The sequence below is a fragment of the Prionailurus viverrinus genome, chromosome A2 (genome assembly GCF_022837055.1).
Source record: "Prionailurus viverrinus isolate Anna chromosome A2, UM_Priviv_1.0, whole genome shotgun sequence".
Classification (NCBI taxonomy): domain Eukaryota; kingdom Metazoa; phylum Chordata; class Mammalia; order Carnivora; family Felidae; genus Prionailurus; species Prionailurus viverrinus.
The window spans coordinates 15,936,778-15,953,299 of NC_062562.1; the positions used below are offsets into that span (position 1 = coordinate 15,936,778).

The window sequence follows — 16,522 nt, forward strand, 5'->3', positions numbered from 1 at the left end:
GTTCTCCAAAAACCCTTTTGACCAATTCCTTACATTAAATTCTATATTCTGACTGATATAGAGAAAAACAACGTGAAAGTTTAAAGCTTCTTCTTAAAAGTTTATAATAATTTAGAATTTTTTTTTAATTTTTTTTTTTTAACATTTATTTATTTTTGAGACAGAGAGAGAGCATGAACAGGGGAGGGGCAGAAAGAGAGGGAGACGCAGAATCTGAAACAGGCTCCAGGCTCTGAGCGGTCAGCACAGAGCCCGACGCGGGGCTCGAACTCACGGACCGTGAGATCATGACCTAAGCCGAAGTCGGACGCTTAACCGACCGAGCCACCCAGGCGCCCCTAATTTAGAATTATTCTAATATCACTGTGATATTCATCACTAATGCCAAGTTGGGGTACAATGAGCTTCTTTCCAAGACACTCTAAAAAAGCATAAAACTAGGATGGGCCATGCTTTCCTGAAAATTTAACCTATCTTAAAACTTTACATAAGCAGTCTTGGAAATGATTTTCTTCATCAGTGTTCTAGAACAAGTATAGGCAAATTTTCTATTAAGAGCCAGAAAGTAAATATTTCAGGTTTTACAGGCCATGCAGTCTCTGTCACAACTATTCAACTCTTGTGTGAAAGCAGCCATATACAATAACTGAATGAGTGTGGCTGTGCTCCAATAACTCTATTTACTGACATAAAAACTCCAATGTCATATCATTTTACATGTCACAAGATACTATTCTTTCAGTTTTTTTAACCACTTAAAAGATATAATTATTATTAATTCATAGTCTGTGCTAACACAGGCAAGGCTGGACTTGGCCCACTGGCTAGTTTGCCAACCCCTATTCTAGACCACACCTCTTACAAAATCAAAGTATGATATTTGTTGATGAGCTCAAAAGCAATTTAGTTTAAACCTAGGCTTAAACTAGAACTAATCTGAAACTCCATGGAGAGAAAACAATGTTACTTACCCTCTTCAAACTTTCTTTTGATGAAAACAAAAGATTAGAAAATTTACTAAGAAATTTCATCAAAGTATGATCTAGGCTCAATTTAAGCATTCACCAACCTTTTATATCTTCTTTCTATCTACATAATACCATAAAAATAAGCACTGGGTTTTTTTGGGGGGGCGGGGGGGGGGGAGGTTGGTTTTTGTGTGTGTGGCTGTGTTCCAACAAAACTTCATTTATAAGTAGTAAAATGTGAATTTCATATAATTTTCATATGTCACGAGGTATTCTTTTGATTTTATCCCCCACCATTAAAAAATGTAAAAACCACTCTTAGCTCATAGGTACAAAATAGGTGGTCCACCAGACTTGGCTTGTGAGCCATAGTTTACATCAACCCTTGTTTTATTTTTTATTATTATTATTTTTTATTTTTTATTTATTTATTTTTTTTACTTTTCAGCTCCATGACTTAAGCACTGGTTTTTAAATTAACCTTGAATGATACAAATTTCTGGATCAGAGAATCACTGAGTTAGGGTCTTGGTGTTCAAATTAGACCAAGTTAAGAGTAATAATGGTCTCATTTCCCAAACAATTCAAATAGAAAAAATATCTATAGACATCTAAGCAAGCTACATACAAGTTTATTTCACAGTAGCCATGATAACACAGTCTCTCCCATTAAGCCATAACTACTTTGATTCCCTGGTGTCAGAAACAAGGAATGAAGTCTCTTTGGCATCTTATGGTCTCACAAATATGTTCATTATCACTACTTGTGAGATGTGTCCATTTGTCCCAAAACCTTGAGTTAAAGTCCTAAGAGAACCCTTGAACTAGAACTACCTCATCACTTGGACAGAGCATGAACTGGTAAGGCAAATGCACAAACAGCAGTGCAGTATTATGCAGGACACGAAGACAAAAATAACTACTAGCCCTCTTCTCTTCCCCTCTCCTAGGGGCGGGATTCACTGTGGGGTGGCGTGGCCCGTCTGGGCTACTTGCACACTGCCAGGCTTGTGGTGCTGGGGATCTGGCGTATTAGCTGGGGTGTGTACCTTCTCTTCCTACTAGCTCTCTTAACAAAGGCAAGTTATCTACCTATGTACTTCTGGTTTTCCTTAATATACGGAATGACATAAAGGCTGCAGTTTCTCATGGGATTAAAAATTCCTAGAAGCTCAATTCCAATGAAGATTTCAGACTATTTAAGGCACTTGGCCAAAGGAGCAGATCTAGATCATCCACATATCCAGTGTACCTTTTGCTGAGATGACTGATGTTCAGCCCTCTAATCCTCTAGCATATGTATTTGCAAAATTGGAGAAAAGAAATAACTTGAGGGAATCCCCTGCACCCTCCAAATTAAATTATTTTAAGCACCTCAAGACTAATCCAGAAGACCCCTAGGAAAATAAGTTAACTCAGAATACTGATATCCAATTGATTATAAATGGCAGAGCTAATATAAATGGTATTCCCTAGTATCATTAAAAAGTTAGTCTTTGACAAATTGTTAAATGAAGAGACCTTGCTCAAGTTGTGGTACTGCCACAAAACTAGTGAGCATACCTTGAATTTCTTTAGGCCTTCTTTTCCTCTCTTATTTATAAAATGAGAGACACAATTTTCCATGCCCTTTACAATCACAGCCATGGTAAGCCATGGTAAACCACGGTAATGAGTGAGTCGAGGGGAAAAAACAGGGGAAGCCAGAGGAATGAGAAGTCATTAGGTAAGGTAATAAGGCCTCCCTACATAAGACACCTCTTGTGCCGCTCAGCCGCTTACAATGGGGCAAATGCAGAGGAATCTTTAACAGGAAATGGACATAGGGACAATCTTCCCTATGTACCCTACCCTTCAGTGTCACCCTAGAGCATCCTCCATTCACCCTTTTTGCCTAACTCCCATTCTTTCAGACTAAGTAGACATCCTCTGAGCAGCCCTCCCCAACTATCTACCCCTCTATTCTACCAGTCTGGGTTAGATGTCCCTGCTATAGCTCACTGTACTTACTTCTGTAGCCTTATCACAAGGTTGGCATTCAACAAATGTTAGCTGAATAGTCAAGAGTTCAATTCAGCTAGTTTTTCTTAGCATCAGGTTTAAAAGGTTTGATTATAATGAAAAAAAAAAAAACCTCTGAATATAACTTTATAATTTTCTTCCAGTTTAAGGCTTAGCATATAAAATTTTCAGTTTTTTCAGTATAAAAAGCATCAGCTATCCTAGAGAAAAAAAGCCTCAATTTTAAAGATTTTTTTTATATGTTTATTTTTGAGAGAGAGAGGGTCAGCCTGGGAGGGGCAGAGAGAGGGGGACAGAAGATCTGAAGCAGGCTCTGTGCTGACAGCAGCAAGCCAGATGCAGGGCTCAAACTCATGAACTGTGTGATTGGGACCTGAGCCAAAGTTGGACGTTCAACTGACTTAGCCACCCAGGCGTGCCCCCCTTTATTTAGACTCAATTTTTTTTTTTTTAATGTTTATTGTTTTTGAGAGAGAAAGAGCACAGGCAGGGGAGGGGCAGAGAGAGGAAGAGACAGAATCTGAAGCAGGCTCCAGGCTCTGAGCTGTCAGCACAGAGCCCGATACAGGACTCGAACCCATGAACTGCAAGATCATGACCTGAGCCAGTGAGATGTTTAACGGACTGAGCCGCCAGGGTGCCCCAAAAGCCTCAATTTTAGAGGATCAAATTTTCTATCATTTTTCAGTGTCACATCCTTAATGTATACCCAAAAACACTCTTTATCACCACACCTGTAGTTTCATCATTTTCTTTTGGCCCCAACAGTCATAAAGAGATAAATGAGACTGTTGATCTGAAGGATTTGAATAGAAAGACAACTAAGCAAGGGTAAAGCAAGGGTAAAGGGCATAGTTTAAATAGAGCATCCATCCTGGAGAAAAGACAAATATAAAACTAACAACTAAAAAAGCTGGGGGAAAAATACTGGTCTAGCACAAAACACAATAGGTTATCCAACCTTAGGAAGCAACTCATGTTCTCTCTCAAGCCACCAGCATGAGATCTACAATTTTCATCAGTCTGTCTCCACAAGGACCAATGAAAGAAGCATAAAAAGTTCTCTGATCACCAATGATATTCATTAGCTCAACTCACCCTCAATTCCCTGACCTTCTGTGTCCTAATGCAATAGTTATTTAAGAATGTCTTATGAAAGATGCCAGTAATTATTAATGATGCTATTCACTCTATCAGAAAATTAGAATGACCGTTACGAAGAATCAGGTCAACTCAAACTTTTACTAAGCACATACTACTCTGTACCCAATGGTTATTGAGATTCTTTTTAGAAGAATAAGTCTCGGGGCGCTGGGTAGCTCAGTCCATTAAGCGTCCGACTTCAGCTCAGATCATGATCTCGTGGTGGTTCACGAGTTCATGCCTGGCGTCGGGCTCTGTGCTGACAGCTCAGAGGCTGGAGCCTGCTTCAGATTCTGTCTCCCTCTCTGTGCTCCTCCCCCACTCATGCTGTCTGTCTCTGTCTCTCTCCCCCTCAAAAATAAACATTTAAAAATTTTTTTTAGAAAAAAAGAGTCTCCATAACATATTCCTCACGTTCCTTGGATTTTTGAGTACATGAGACAAAACCCCTTAGGTCCTAGCAATAGATAGACCCAAACAAGCCTAAAAGGAGCAAGAGAATGCATGAATGCTGATAGACAGCTCTAATGAAATGTTTAGCCTTTCCTGATGCTTCATATTAGCAATCACCTGAAGTATCTTAAAAGTTGGAGAATTAGAAATAATGCACATGCATGCAAACTTATCTTTTAAAATATTTATGTGGGAAAGTAGTAATGATGGGAACAAAAATACTTAAGCAATGGGTACATTTCACAAAAGCACCCAGCTAACAAATTTTGTAGCTATCATATGCATAGCTGAAAAAATGTTCTCTATCACAGCCAGGTTCTAACTCCTGCCCCAATTCATATCTTCTAGCACTATTGTTATCTTCTCTAACAAGTAAGTAGTCAAATAAAGATGGGCATCAAGTATTTCTTGGTAGTCTCACTGGCTCTGTAATGAATGCAAGCATTATTATAATTGGGGAAACATTAGTTATTTAACTACCACTGTTTCAATGTGTTAATATTCAGCTATTAACATTACTGTGTTACACAAACTGCTGTTAATCTTCCAGAAAAGCTATATTATACTTTTCGTGATTGGGACAATTGGCTTCCTGAATTATACAATAAACTATTTATTAAAGGACGTGGTAAACTTAAGCTTACTTAAAGAGCATACCTATTAAGGTTATCTTGGGGAAAATTTTAGGAGTATATTTTCACCTACTACTAACAAAAAGTTTTACTGTATGTCAACAAAATTCATCTCTTTAGGTAATTTTTAGCACAAAAGTAGCATCACAAAACATGTAGCTTATGTTTTATAGTTGATACAGATACTCTGGTCGAGAATTGATAAAATAATGGAAGAGTTGTATTTTTTTTTTTTAATTTTTTTTCAACGTTTATTTATTTTTTGGGGGACAGAGAGAGACAGAGCATGAATGGGGGAGGGGCAGAGAGAGAGAGGGAGACACAGAATCGAAAACAGGCTCCAGGCTCTGAGCCATCAGCCCAGAGCCCGACGCGGGGCTTGAACTCACGGACGGCGAGATCGTGACCTGGCTGAAGTCGGACGCTTAACCGACTGCGCCATCCAGGCGCCCCAAGAGTTGTATTTTTAACTAAGTAATTTTAGGAAGTCTGTGTGTGCTCCAGATCAGAATAAATGGATTTCCACAGAACGAGTTTGCTGCCATCTATGTAATTTATGAAAAATATTAGCTCTACTTTACATTCACACAAAATTCATAAAAATTTTAAACCTGGCAGCATCTGCCTACTAAAGTAGAAAGTATGTAATTAATAACCATTCACACTAAGAGGCCAAATATCAGACAAAAGACTCAAAGTAGAATTAATCCATGGGTCTCCACAAAGAGCTAATCATGAAGCAAATATCGGTGATTACTATACAACCAATTCTCCCCAAAGAGAATCTAAGTGCATTTGGCAGGAAGTGGCAGCAGAAAGAACTACAGTCAGAAACCACCACTTGCTCCAGGCTCTTGCAAGCCCACAAGCAGTGCTCCCAAAAAGCAGACCTCCCAGCATGATCATACTCCTATCAACACCCACACCAACCCAACGATATAATCACCTGTGAGATGTGAGCATCTGACAGAAAAAGCACTCTAAAAAGCATCTTTAAGAATTTAGACCAACTTCCATCTAAATGACCAATGTGTTTGCTTAGCTGGAAAAGGCACTGAAGTAACCACTAGCTAGAGTTTTAAAAAAAAAAAAAAAAAAAAGATTGTCAAATTAAAATACATTATACGTGAATTCCAAACCTAAGGAACTCAAATACAACATTTTACTAGCACACAGTGACCAAAAATTACACAAGGTAAACTCCCTCTCATTTGAATCCATGAAAGTAGACTTCCAAATATAAATCCCATTATGAAAAACAACAAACCTATTGAATTTTCAGTTGGCCAGCTTCAAACCAACTATTTTCAAAAAACTGTACTTAAATGCCTCGAGTTTTCTTTTTAAAATAGCCAATCAACTCATCTAAGTAGGGCAGAAATAAAAACTACTTAATCCACCAGCACCAGACAGGACAAATAGAAATAAGTATACACAATAGATTTTTTAAAAGCAAGGAAGTAGAGGAGTCAAAGTCTACACAAAATGGTGAAATACTATTATAAATTACCAGATATACTCACCCTGTGGGGAAACGTATTTGCAAGGAGACCCCTTCCACACAGCACAACATGTCCCAAGGCCTTTTTAATCTGTTTAACATGACAACCAGACACCTTAAGAAAATAAAGCAACTCAATATTGCCTGTTAAAAAAGGTAAGTATATCTTACCTGTAAATGCAAATATGCAGAGAATACAGTATGTAGAAAAAAGACAGAATGATATATGTAGTAGGACTCCACTTAAATAACAACAAAAAAACAAAAGGAAAAGGTCTGGAAAGGTATACCCTACATTGTTAGTACTGGTTACCCTCCTGGACGTGGAATTTGGAGAGATGGAGCAGGGACGAAATGCTAAGGGTGGGTTTTTACTTTTTCTTCTATAAACATCTGCACTATCTTACCCTTTTGCAATAAGCATCCATTGTTTTGGTAGTTATAAATAAATAAATAAATAAATAAATAAATAAATAAACTATTTAAAACATACTACCAGACACTGTTATTGTTCTTGAAATATCACAATTGTGGTAAGTACAAAGACAATAATAGAGTACCTCCAAAGCTTGAATTTAAAGCTCTCTCCTCAGAGATTAAAGACTGAGAGGCATCACAATTAAAAGAAATTTGTAATCCTACGCTGAAAAGAGAGGACACTATTGAGACAACTGACAAAATTTAAATACAAACATTTTATCAGTTAACAGTATAGGTACAAATATTAAATTGCCTGAATTTGATTACTGTACATTGGTTATCTGAGAGAAAGCTTCTTCTAAGGTAATGAAGATATTTAGGGGTGAAAGGTCTTGATGTTTCCAACTTGATTCAGACAAAAATAAACACATGTATATTTATTTTTTTATATAGAAAGATACATCAATAGGACAAACTTTCAATTACCGGTTAATGTGGATGAACAGCATATGGAAATTCATTATACTATTCTTAGAACTTCTCTGTAAGTTTGAAATTTTTTCAGAATAAAATGCCTCCCCCACTCCAGAGTAGATTTCTCTCAAATAGAAAGGAAGGATTCTAAACGTGATGTTTGGTGCCTCCAGATGTAATGGTTCAGTTTCTAATATGAATGGTCTCACAGGGCCTTATAATAATAGCTCTTAGTGCATTACAAAATAAAGTACTCTACAGTACTCTGGAAGAATTAACAGAAATGAACGTCAACTTTTGATTCTGTAACCCCGGCTAGTCATCCTTTGTCATCCAGCATATAGACTATTCTAGCTTCTCTTCAAAAACTGACAATACTCACAGAAAAACACATATTATCAAGTCAAGAAAAATTATATGTATCTGTTAAAACTAAATTATAATACATTTCTATTTTTAAAAGGGAATCAATTAGGACAATAAAAAAAAAAATGGCAAAAAAGATCTGGGTATATCAAACTCCCACTGAGGAAACTACAAAAGTATGATTGGCTGATAATGTTATATGTATGAAGGAGGTCTTGGCAGTTTGAACATTTCTTAGTAAAACACAACTGTATCAACAGTTGCTTGATACCTTTCTAAAGACATAATGTGTCAGAAGAATGGTCCGCCTGAAATCTAAAAAAGAGCAAAGAGGAACATGAATACTGGAGAGGTATATACTCTGTTCTAAGCACTAGGATAGTTCATCAGGCTTTCTAACCAGGAAATCTTCCCAGAAATATTTCTCTTAGATAGCTTCCTGAGGTATCTCTATTCCCACTCTAGGGTGAATCACAAGGATTTTGTGAGCATTTGAATAATCTCACTGCTTTGTATTTTATTAGAACACGTAGAAATATTTTTTCCCAGTTAATAAACTTTGGCTAAATTCACCATGCTTTTCCTATTGTGGTGCCTTGTACTCTTCTTCCTAGATGCATTCAAAGCTAATCATAAAAGATCTAACACTGTCCTTATCTTTAAGTCCTCATAAAACCTTTCACAGAAAACACTACTATGACCCCCACTTTGTAAATAATGACTCCAAAGCAGAGAGTAATTATGAAACTTGCTCAGGTTCATAAAGCTATTAAGAGGTGAAATTCTAAAACCAGGAACCATTGGCTCCAGAGCCCAAAGTTTAACTTTTTTTTGTTCTTTGGACCATTTTAGCAGTCTGATGAAGCCTGTAGATTTCTTCTCAGTTTAATATTTTTAAATGCATAAAATAAAATATATATTATAAATGAAACCAATTACATGGAGGACAAAAACCCCCAATGTGTGATACAGTAATATATATACTTCTTAACAATGTAGTAGTGGTAGATCTCTACTATAACTTGGATGTAATGATAAACATCAACAGTATTTTGAGACATCTACAATAACCACAGCATATTATTAAAATATCTGTGACCTGTCTAGTAGTAAAATCACAAGTACTGCTAATAGTACTGTAGTTTGCTGTTTACATCGGTAATTTAAAAAAGTGCTAACTCCTAGTTAGAGGTAGTAAAGAGGTAATTTCCCTCCCTAAGTTTATGGATGCCTTCCATGTAAGGCACACTATGTAACAAAAGCTTCTTAATACTGCAGTTTAAAGGGATCACTCCCAGGTTCTTGTCTCCTTCTACACTGGCCCCCTTGGTGATCTCTTCCAATGCTGTGGTTCTGAATACTAAGTTAATGACCACAAAATACATCTCTAGTCTCCAGGGTCTGACCTGGATATCAACTCAACCCAAATGTCTAACAGGCATCCCAAAGTTACCATGTCTAAAACTGAATTCCTAATCTATTTCCCAAACTTGCTCTGGTCACGAAGTCATATCTACCTTGGTTGATCAAATCCCATCTTTCTAACTGCTCAGACCAAAAACCTGGGAATCATCCTTGGCTCCTCTCTCATCTGCCACATCTGATCTATTAACAAACCATATTGGTTTGATCTTCAAGGTGTATCCTGAATCCAGTCATTTCTCACCATGTCCTATTACCACTTTACAAGTCACCAGCATCTTTCTCCCAGATTGCTAGCTTCAAGTCTCCTTGCTTTGCTGTTCCCCCCTGCCTGAAGCTGAAAACAGACCATGTCATTCCTCTATTGAACGCTCTGGGCAAAGTCCTCATAATGGCTCTACGAAGCACGGTGAGATCTACGCCCCACCCTGACCCAAGTTATATCACTCTTTTTGTTCACTCCATTCTAGCCACACCAGGCAGAACTCACTAGGTCTGCCTCAGCACCTTGGAACTATTTCCTCTGCTTGGAATGCTTTCACCCCAGATATTAACACAGCTAATCCCTGTCCCTTTAAATCTTTGCCTAAATATCATTCTCAAGAAGGTTCACCCAGTCTACCTCATTTTAAACTATAACATCTTCCCCCGAAGTTCTGGATCCTCCTTACCCTGCTCCATTTTTCAAAGCACTTACCTTTGAACATTCTATATTATTCATTAGCACCCCTCACTAGGAGGGGTGCCCATAAGGCCAAAATTTTGCGTGTTTTGTATACCACCCACCCCTAGCGTGCCTGTGTCTGGTACAAAATACGCATACGTTCAAAGAACAGCACTTCTGGGGCGCCTGGGTGGCGCAGTCGGTTAAGCGTCCGACTTCAGCCAGGTCACGATCTCGCGGTCCGGGAGTTCGAGCCCCGCGTTGGGCTCTGGGCTGATGGCTCCGAGCCTGGAGCCTGTTTCCGATGCTGTGTCTCCCTCTCTCTCTCTGCCCCTCCCCCGTTCATGCTCTGTCTCTCTCTGTCCCAAAAATAAATAAAAAATGTTGAAAAAAATTAAAAAAAAAATTCAAAGAACAGCACTTCTATCATTGTTAAGTACTTGCCTGTCTCTCTCATTAGAGAAGTTCCTTGAAGACTTTAACTGGATCTAATTTGCAGCGTCCTCAACACCTGGCCCCGATAGCAAACACCTAGCGCACAGATACTCAGGTGATTACAGCCATTTTCACCTGAAACACAATCCTATGTGCCACAGGAAAAAAGCCAGGTCTCCCAGCTGTGCCTGATTAAAGACTGAGTACAAGACAAACACAGAACATCAGGCTCCAACTGTTTCTTCAATCAAACTAAATTCACATTTTGTGCCTCAATTTCTTCCCGTGTCAAAGAACCATTTCAAACTACCTAAAGTCTAAAAGGGACACTTGGTCATGTCACCCCCTCAAGCCCACCTCATCTTTTCAAGCTTGACTTACAATCCTACCTCTTTTAAGTTTCCCCTGATAACCCCAAAGAGAGAGAAGCATTTACAGAGGCCACGCTGCTCCGTGCCAAGGGCTCTTCACACACAATTTTCATTCAATCCTCCCAAAAGCCCTACCAGGTCGCTACCGACAGGATCCTGATTTCAAAGATGGGAAAACCTTGGGGGTAGAGCTCGGGGGCAGAGCATTTGACGGCAAAGGTGGGAAAACCCAAGCTTAGAGACATGGAGTCACTTGCCCAAGGCTCAACGAGTGTACAAGCCCAGGTAGGTCTGATTCTGAAATCCGAGTTCTTTGCCCCTACGCTGCACTGCTCTGGTCTGTCCAGGAGTATCATGACTGGCTGGCAGCGTACACATGCTACCTCAACAGGGTTTCCTGTCACTTCACGCTCTAGGCTTCAGTTTCGGCACCTGAAAGACAAGTGACATTGTCCAGGGTGCCCACGAAGATCCCCTCTAGCTCTTACGTTGTAACAGAAAACATTTTATAATTCTTCATATACTCCATGCAGGTTAATACACACACACACACGCACACACGCACCCCTCTGGAACTCAGTCACTTAGAAATCCAAAGCAGTAACAACAGAAAAGAAGTGAAAATAAAAACTCTCAAGACCTTGTGTAAAACAATAAACATTCTTGATTCTTCCCCACCTAGGTCCACCAAAGATGCACTTCTGAGTCCATTTTGCCACACAATACGAAAAGTGTTTTCCCCAAAAAAGTGGAAGGACGTCATCCTTAAAGCCTCTGAACTTCACCACACAACCAAGTAAAAACTGTAGGCAGGCATTTAGTCGGATCAAGGGATAGCATGTTATTTTGTACAACCGTTCAATAAGTGTTTATTGGATCACGAGACAGACTCGTTTGAGGTTTTCCGATTCTCACACCAAAAGCCTATAAAACATGAGCTTTGTCACTGGACTGAGGATTGTGCAGTAAATCAAAACAAACCTAATCAAGGTAATGTTGACCTAAAAGCAAGGAACCCACGAAAGGATAAAGCCATGTAGGGACAACTTACTGCTGTAAGTTAAGAGTTGGGTTTGTTTAGAAAGGTAGCCTAAGTACTCCTCTTTCGGTGCAGAAACCATCAACACCCCAACAGAATCCTTCCTTCTGTGTTGCGACTAAATCTAAAAGTAAGATCCAGACATGACTGGACCAAGTTGCAAAGCTTCGGGCAAAGAGTTCAAAAAAAAAAAAAAAAAAAAAAAAAGCCATAGCAGAGCTAAGGTAAAATGTGTCAAAAGAGCAAATCTCTTGGAATCATTCTGCTCACAAAAGTGACAGTTTCAACCGAAACCCCTACCAACCGTTTAAGTTTGCAAAGAGCCGTACGTTCGTATCTCTAGGTAGACTCCGACCAACACCAACAAATGGAGTTTAAGAATAGCTTTTTAAAACAATAGTCTTGTGAGGGCGGAGGGAAAGAAGTGAATCCAGGCTCTGGAGTGGAAGCTCTCGGGAGGTATTGGATACAGTAGCAGCTACAGCCCTCCACAGAAATGTGTTTAAAAAAAAAAAAAAAAAAAATTTGCCCAAGTCTGAAAAAATACGGCCGGGCAAAACTATTTCAGTTTTCTGGAACGCTGTCTCTTTAGAGAATCCTCACACGATCCTCAGTTTTTAAGTCTTTATGAGCGGTAGAAAGTCATCCATTTAGGGTAAAAGGTTCCTGTTACCAAGGAAGTAGTGTCCCAAAGTGTGCAAATCCCACAATCTGGAAGAGAACGTATGCCCCTCCGAAGGCTTTCATTTTCAGGCGGAAAAACAAACCCGGTGTCACCTCAACATCGGGGCCACACAAACCTCGCCACCATTACAAAACCCAAGTGCCAAAGGTGCAGAAGCTGAAGCCGGAAGCACTGCGAGGCCGGGATCGAGTTCCAGGAGGGGGGAAAAAAAAAAAAAAAAACAACCCGAGAGTGCAGCGCGGACCCTCCACGGACCCCGGCCGAGCGACGCACGCTAGGCCCTTCCGGTCCGAGCCGCCGTCTCCGGGAGGCCGGGCGACAGGCCGGGCGACGGGCCGGGCGACGGGCCGGGCTTCCACCCGAGCCCGGGGATTCGCGGCCTACCCTCGCCGGTGCCCTCTCGCTGACTCCGACACCGGCAGCTCCTCCGCCTCGGTCCCTGCGCCTGCGGCGCGGCCTGAGGGGTTCGCGGGAAGCCGGAGGAGACCGCCGAGCCACGGGCCGGCCGGGTCGGTGAGGACGCGGCGGCGGCGGCGGCGGAGGCCGTGGCCGCCCCTCCCCCACCGGCCCGGCCCAACCGCCGCTGCGACGCGACCGGCCGCGCCAACGCCGGGCCCAACCGCCGACCCGCGGAGGCCCGGGCGAGGCGGCGGCGCGGGCCTGCTCCCCACGCCGCCCGCGCGAGTACACCGCGGGCCCGTTACTCCTCGCGCCGGCCCGCGCCGCCGCCCGTCAGGACGCGCCGCCCTCGGTTCGGGCCGAGGCGGCGGGAGACCGCGGAGCTGATACTTACTCAGGGGTCGGGTGCTCGGGGTCGTAGAAATCCCCCATCTTCGGAGGCGGCTGCGGCGGCAGCTGCTTCATCGGGAGCGGCTGGAGGCGGCGACGCGAGCCCCCTCCCCGCGGCAGGGCGACGCGCGGGAGGGGAGGGGAGGGGAGGGGAGGAGGCCGCTGGTCCGACCGCGGCGGCGGCGGCGGCGGCAGGGGCGGCCCGCGTCGCTTGCTCGCTCGTTCCCTCCCTCCCTCCGGCGCCCGCCCGCCCGCCGCTCTCTCCCCCACACACTCACACGGGGAGCGACGCGCACCCCGCCAGCCCCTCCGCCGCACAGGCCCGGCCCCTTAAAGGGACACGCACGGGCCGCGCGTCCGCCGCCAGTCGGCGCTCCCGCAGCTGCCGGGCGACCCCCAGGCGGGGGCGGGTCGGCCGGCCCGAGTCTGCCCGCGGCTTCCCGGAACAATAAGCTCCGGGCCCGAGCGCCGTGGACCCGCCCGGGACCCCAAGTGAAGGCGCCGCGGCGACCTCTCCGTCAGGCCCGCCGAGGCGGCGGGGGGCTGAGGCGTGACCCGGCCCGGCCCCAGGCTGTTGGCAGGCGACGTCGGGGGAACGGCCCGAGCCCGCCGGGACTCTAACCTTCCTGCCCCGCCGCCCGTAGCACCGACGTCCGCGGGCGCGCCGACGACGGCCCCTCCCCCGGGTCCCGGGACTCTGAGGTACCGCGGTCGCCGCTCCTCCCGAGCCTGTCTCCCTTCTCTCCTTTATTTCTCCTGCTCGCGCTCTCTCCCCCTTGCCTCTTCATCTCGCCCCTCGGCAGGAACGGAAACGGAGCCAGGCCGGGGATTCGCCCGGAGCCCAAGCTCCCCGGACGCCCCCTCCTCCTCCCCGCCTCCCTCTGGGTCATCTGCCCCCCACCCCCACCCCCACCCACACCCCAACTCGTCCAGGCCACCGCGCCAGCCTTCCGCCGGCTTCTTAAGGCCTCGGAACAAACATCCTTTTTAAAGGCTGCTAATCACTTTCCTGCAAAGATGACAAGGTGAGCTTAAAGGGGACAACTTGAAAGGGCCAGGGTTTTTAGTTCTTATTTTTGGAAGGAGAAACCAGAATGTGCAAAGCCTTTAGCTAAACGCTCGGGGCGTTGAAGAGTTCGTGGCAACTGATCATTTTGAAATTGGGAGTTCACAGGATCACCATAAGTTTGAGTAAGATTTTACCAGCAGACGGCTGCACGGAAGTCTGTGTTGTGGACTGGAATGTTCGCGTGCCACCCCCCCCCCCCCCACCGTTGAAAACCCTAACCTCTCAGGGATTAGGAGGTGGGGCCTTTGAGGTGATTAGGTCATGGGGGTGGAGCCCTCCTGAATGGAATTAGTGCCCTTATAAAAGAGACCCCATTGAGCTCTCTCGCTGCGCTGTGTGCCACGTGAGGGAGGACTCAAGGAGAAAAGGGAGGACTACCACCCAGAAGAGTTCCTCCCGCAGACTTCAGCCATGCCGGCACCTGCACTCCGATTTCCAGCGTGCAGAACCGTCAGCACTAAATTTCGGTTGTTTGTAGCCACCCAGTCCATGGTATTCTGCTATAGCAGCCTAAAACAAGACGGTATGTGTCCTAATTACTGAAGTGTGACCTAAGTGAATTGACATCCTTTATTAGCTCTTTTTCATATCCTGTGTGCACGCACGTGTCCGTGCCTGCGTGTATAAATTCATATGCAGGCAGTGTCTATTAGCGTTTTCTCATCGTTTCTCACTTGGGGGTCATTTTGGCTTTTTTTTTTTTTTCTGTTGCCTTAGGCATAGCATCCAGGTGCAGGGCCCATCTGATTCCCTAGATTCAAGTCTCCCATGACCACTTCTCTAGAGACCATGAACGTTACATAATTTCTGTGTTGTTGTTTTTTTTTTTTTTTTTCTCATTGTGAGATGAGAATAGTGATGTGGACAGGTCCTTTCACTGTTTTTAAGGATTAAATGAGAGGATATTTGTAAAGCTCTAAACCTCCAGTAAATGTCAGCACTTAATCAGACATTTCAGGGCAGTGGTTATGTGTACCAGCCCTGCCACTTTCTAGTATGTGACACTGGGCATGGTTACTTTTCACGCACGATTGTTGGAGGATTGAATACTATTAAATGCCTTCATCTGTTGTTGTACCAGCGTTTTTTGTGCACGTATTTTAAATCCAAAGAGGATGTATCTTCAGAACTTATTCTTGGGCCTGGCCTCTTGATCAAAGCTGTGGAATAATTTGGTCTTTAGCATCATTATTATATATTGACTGCCTCCTGTTTTGTTACATGAAGCCTTCTGCAAATGTGTTTGAAGGAAAAATGTCAAACGTCTTAAGGTGAAACCTAAGAAGCATTTATCCCTGGTGAGCTGAAAACCATAAAAACCTTCATAATTGCTCCTGCCATTACTGCTTCCTGTTGACCCACCCCAGGGGACCCCAGGGTAGCCTTTAGTGACCTTGAAACAAAGTTGACTCGGGGCGCCTGGGTGGCGCAGTCGGTTAAGCGTCCGACTTCAGCCAGGTCACTATCTCGCGGTCCATGAGTTCGAGCCCCGCGTCAGGCTCTGGGCTGATGGCTCAGAGCCTGGAGCCTGTTTCCGATTCTGTGTCTCCCTCTCTCTCTGCCCCTCCCCCATTCATCCTCTGTCTCTCTCTGTCCCAAAAATAAATAAATGTTGAAAAAAAAAAAAAAACAAAGTTGACTCAGGCATCTCTTGCTTTGGGGTAGACAAAAGGCCAAAAGTTGGACATTGTCCACTGTTCGGCTCCAGGTACCTGGTAAAGAGTTGGGGGGAAAAATGTGGTTGAGGGGATGGCAGAGGCACCAGTTGCTCCCTCTTCAAAACTAGTATTTGTAAACAAAATGTTTAAGGTAATATACTGGCAAGACAGAACTGACACACACAGAAATAACACAATCAAGACAGTGAGGTATCTAAAGTGCCACTGGACGGTACTTTTTTTTTTTTTTTTTTTTTACCTCCAATGTGCCCAGGCCAAAGCTCTCCTGCCTCACATAGGAACCTGGCCAAAGCTCTAGAGAGAGGAAAATGGTCATTCCCATCCTTGAACCCACAGCTGAAGCTGATTGGGGAAACCACTCCTAACCACTTACTCTTGCCTCTTCCCATC

At 43.5% G+C, this 16,522-nt stretch overlaps 1 protein-coding gene across 5 annotated transcripts in view; it reads right to left on the reverse strand.

The window, feature by feature from the left end:
• The window catches only part of SETD2 (SET domain containing 2, histone lysine methyltransferase), a 125,260-nt gene extending 111,759 nt beyond the window's left edge, over window positions 1-13,501 (reverse strand). For 4 of the 5 annotated variants that reach the window (XR_007147728.1, XM_047838103.1, XM_047838093.1 and 1 more), the window contains exon 1: window positions 13,389-13,501. Coding sequence is in view for 3 of the 5 variants with exons in the window: in XM_047838103.1 (XP_047694059.1) it covers window positions 13,389-13,459 (71 nt within the window). In the remaining 2 variants the exon portion in view is untranslated. Of the gene's footprint in view, window positions 1-12,979; window positions 13,137-13,388 lie in introns of those variants that run through there. The other variant, XM_047838111.1, reaches the window with a different exon arrangement.
• Window positions 13,502-16,522: the final 3,021 nt, after the last annotated feature.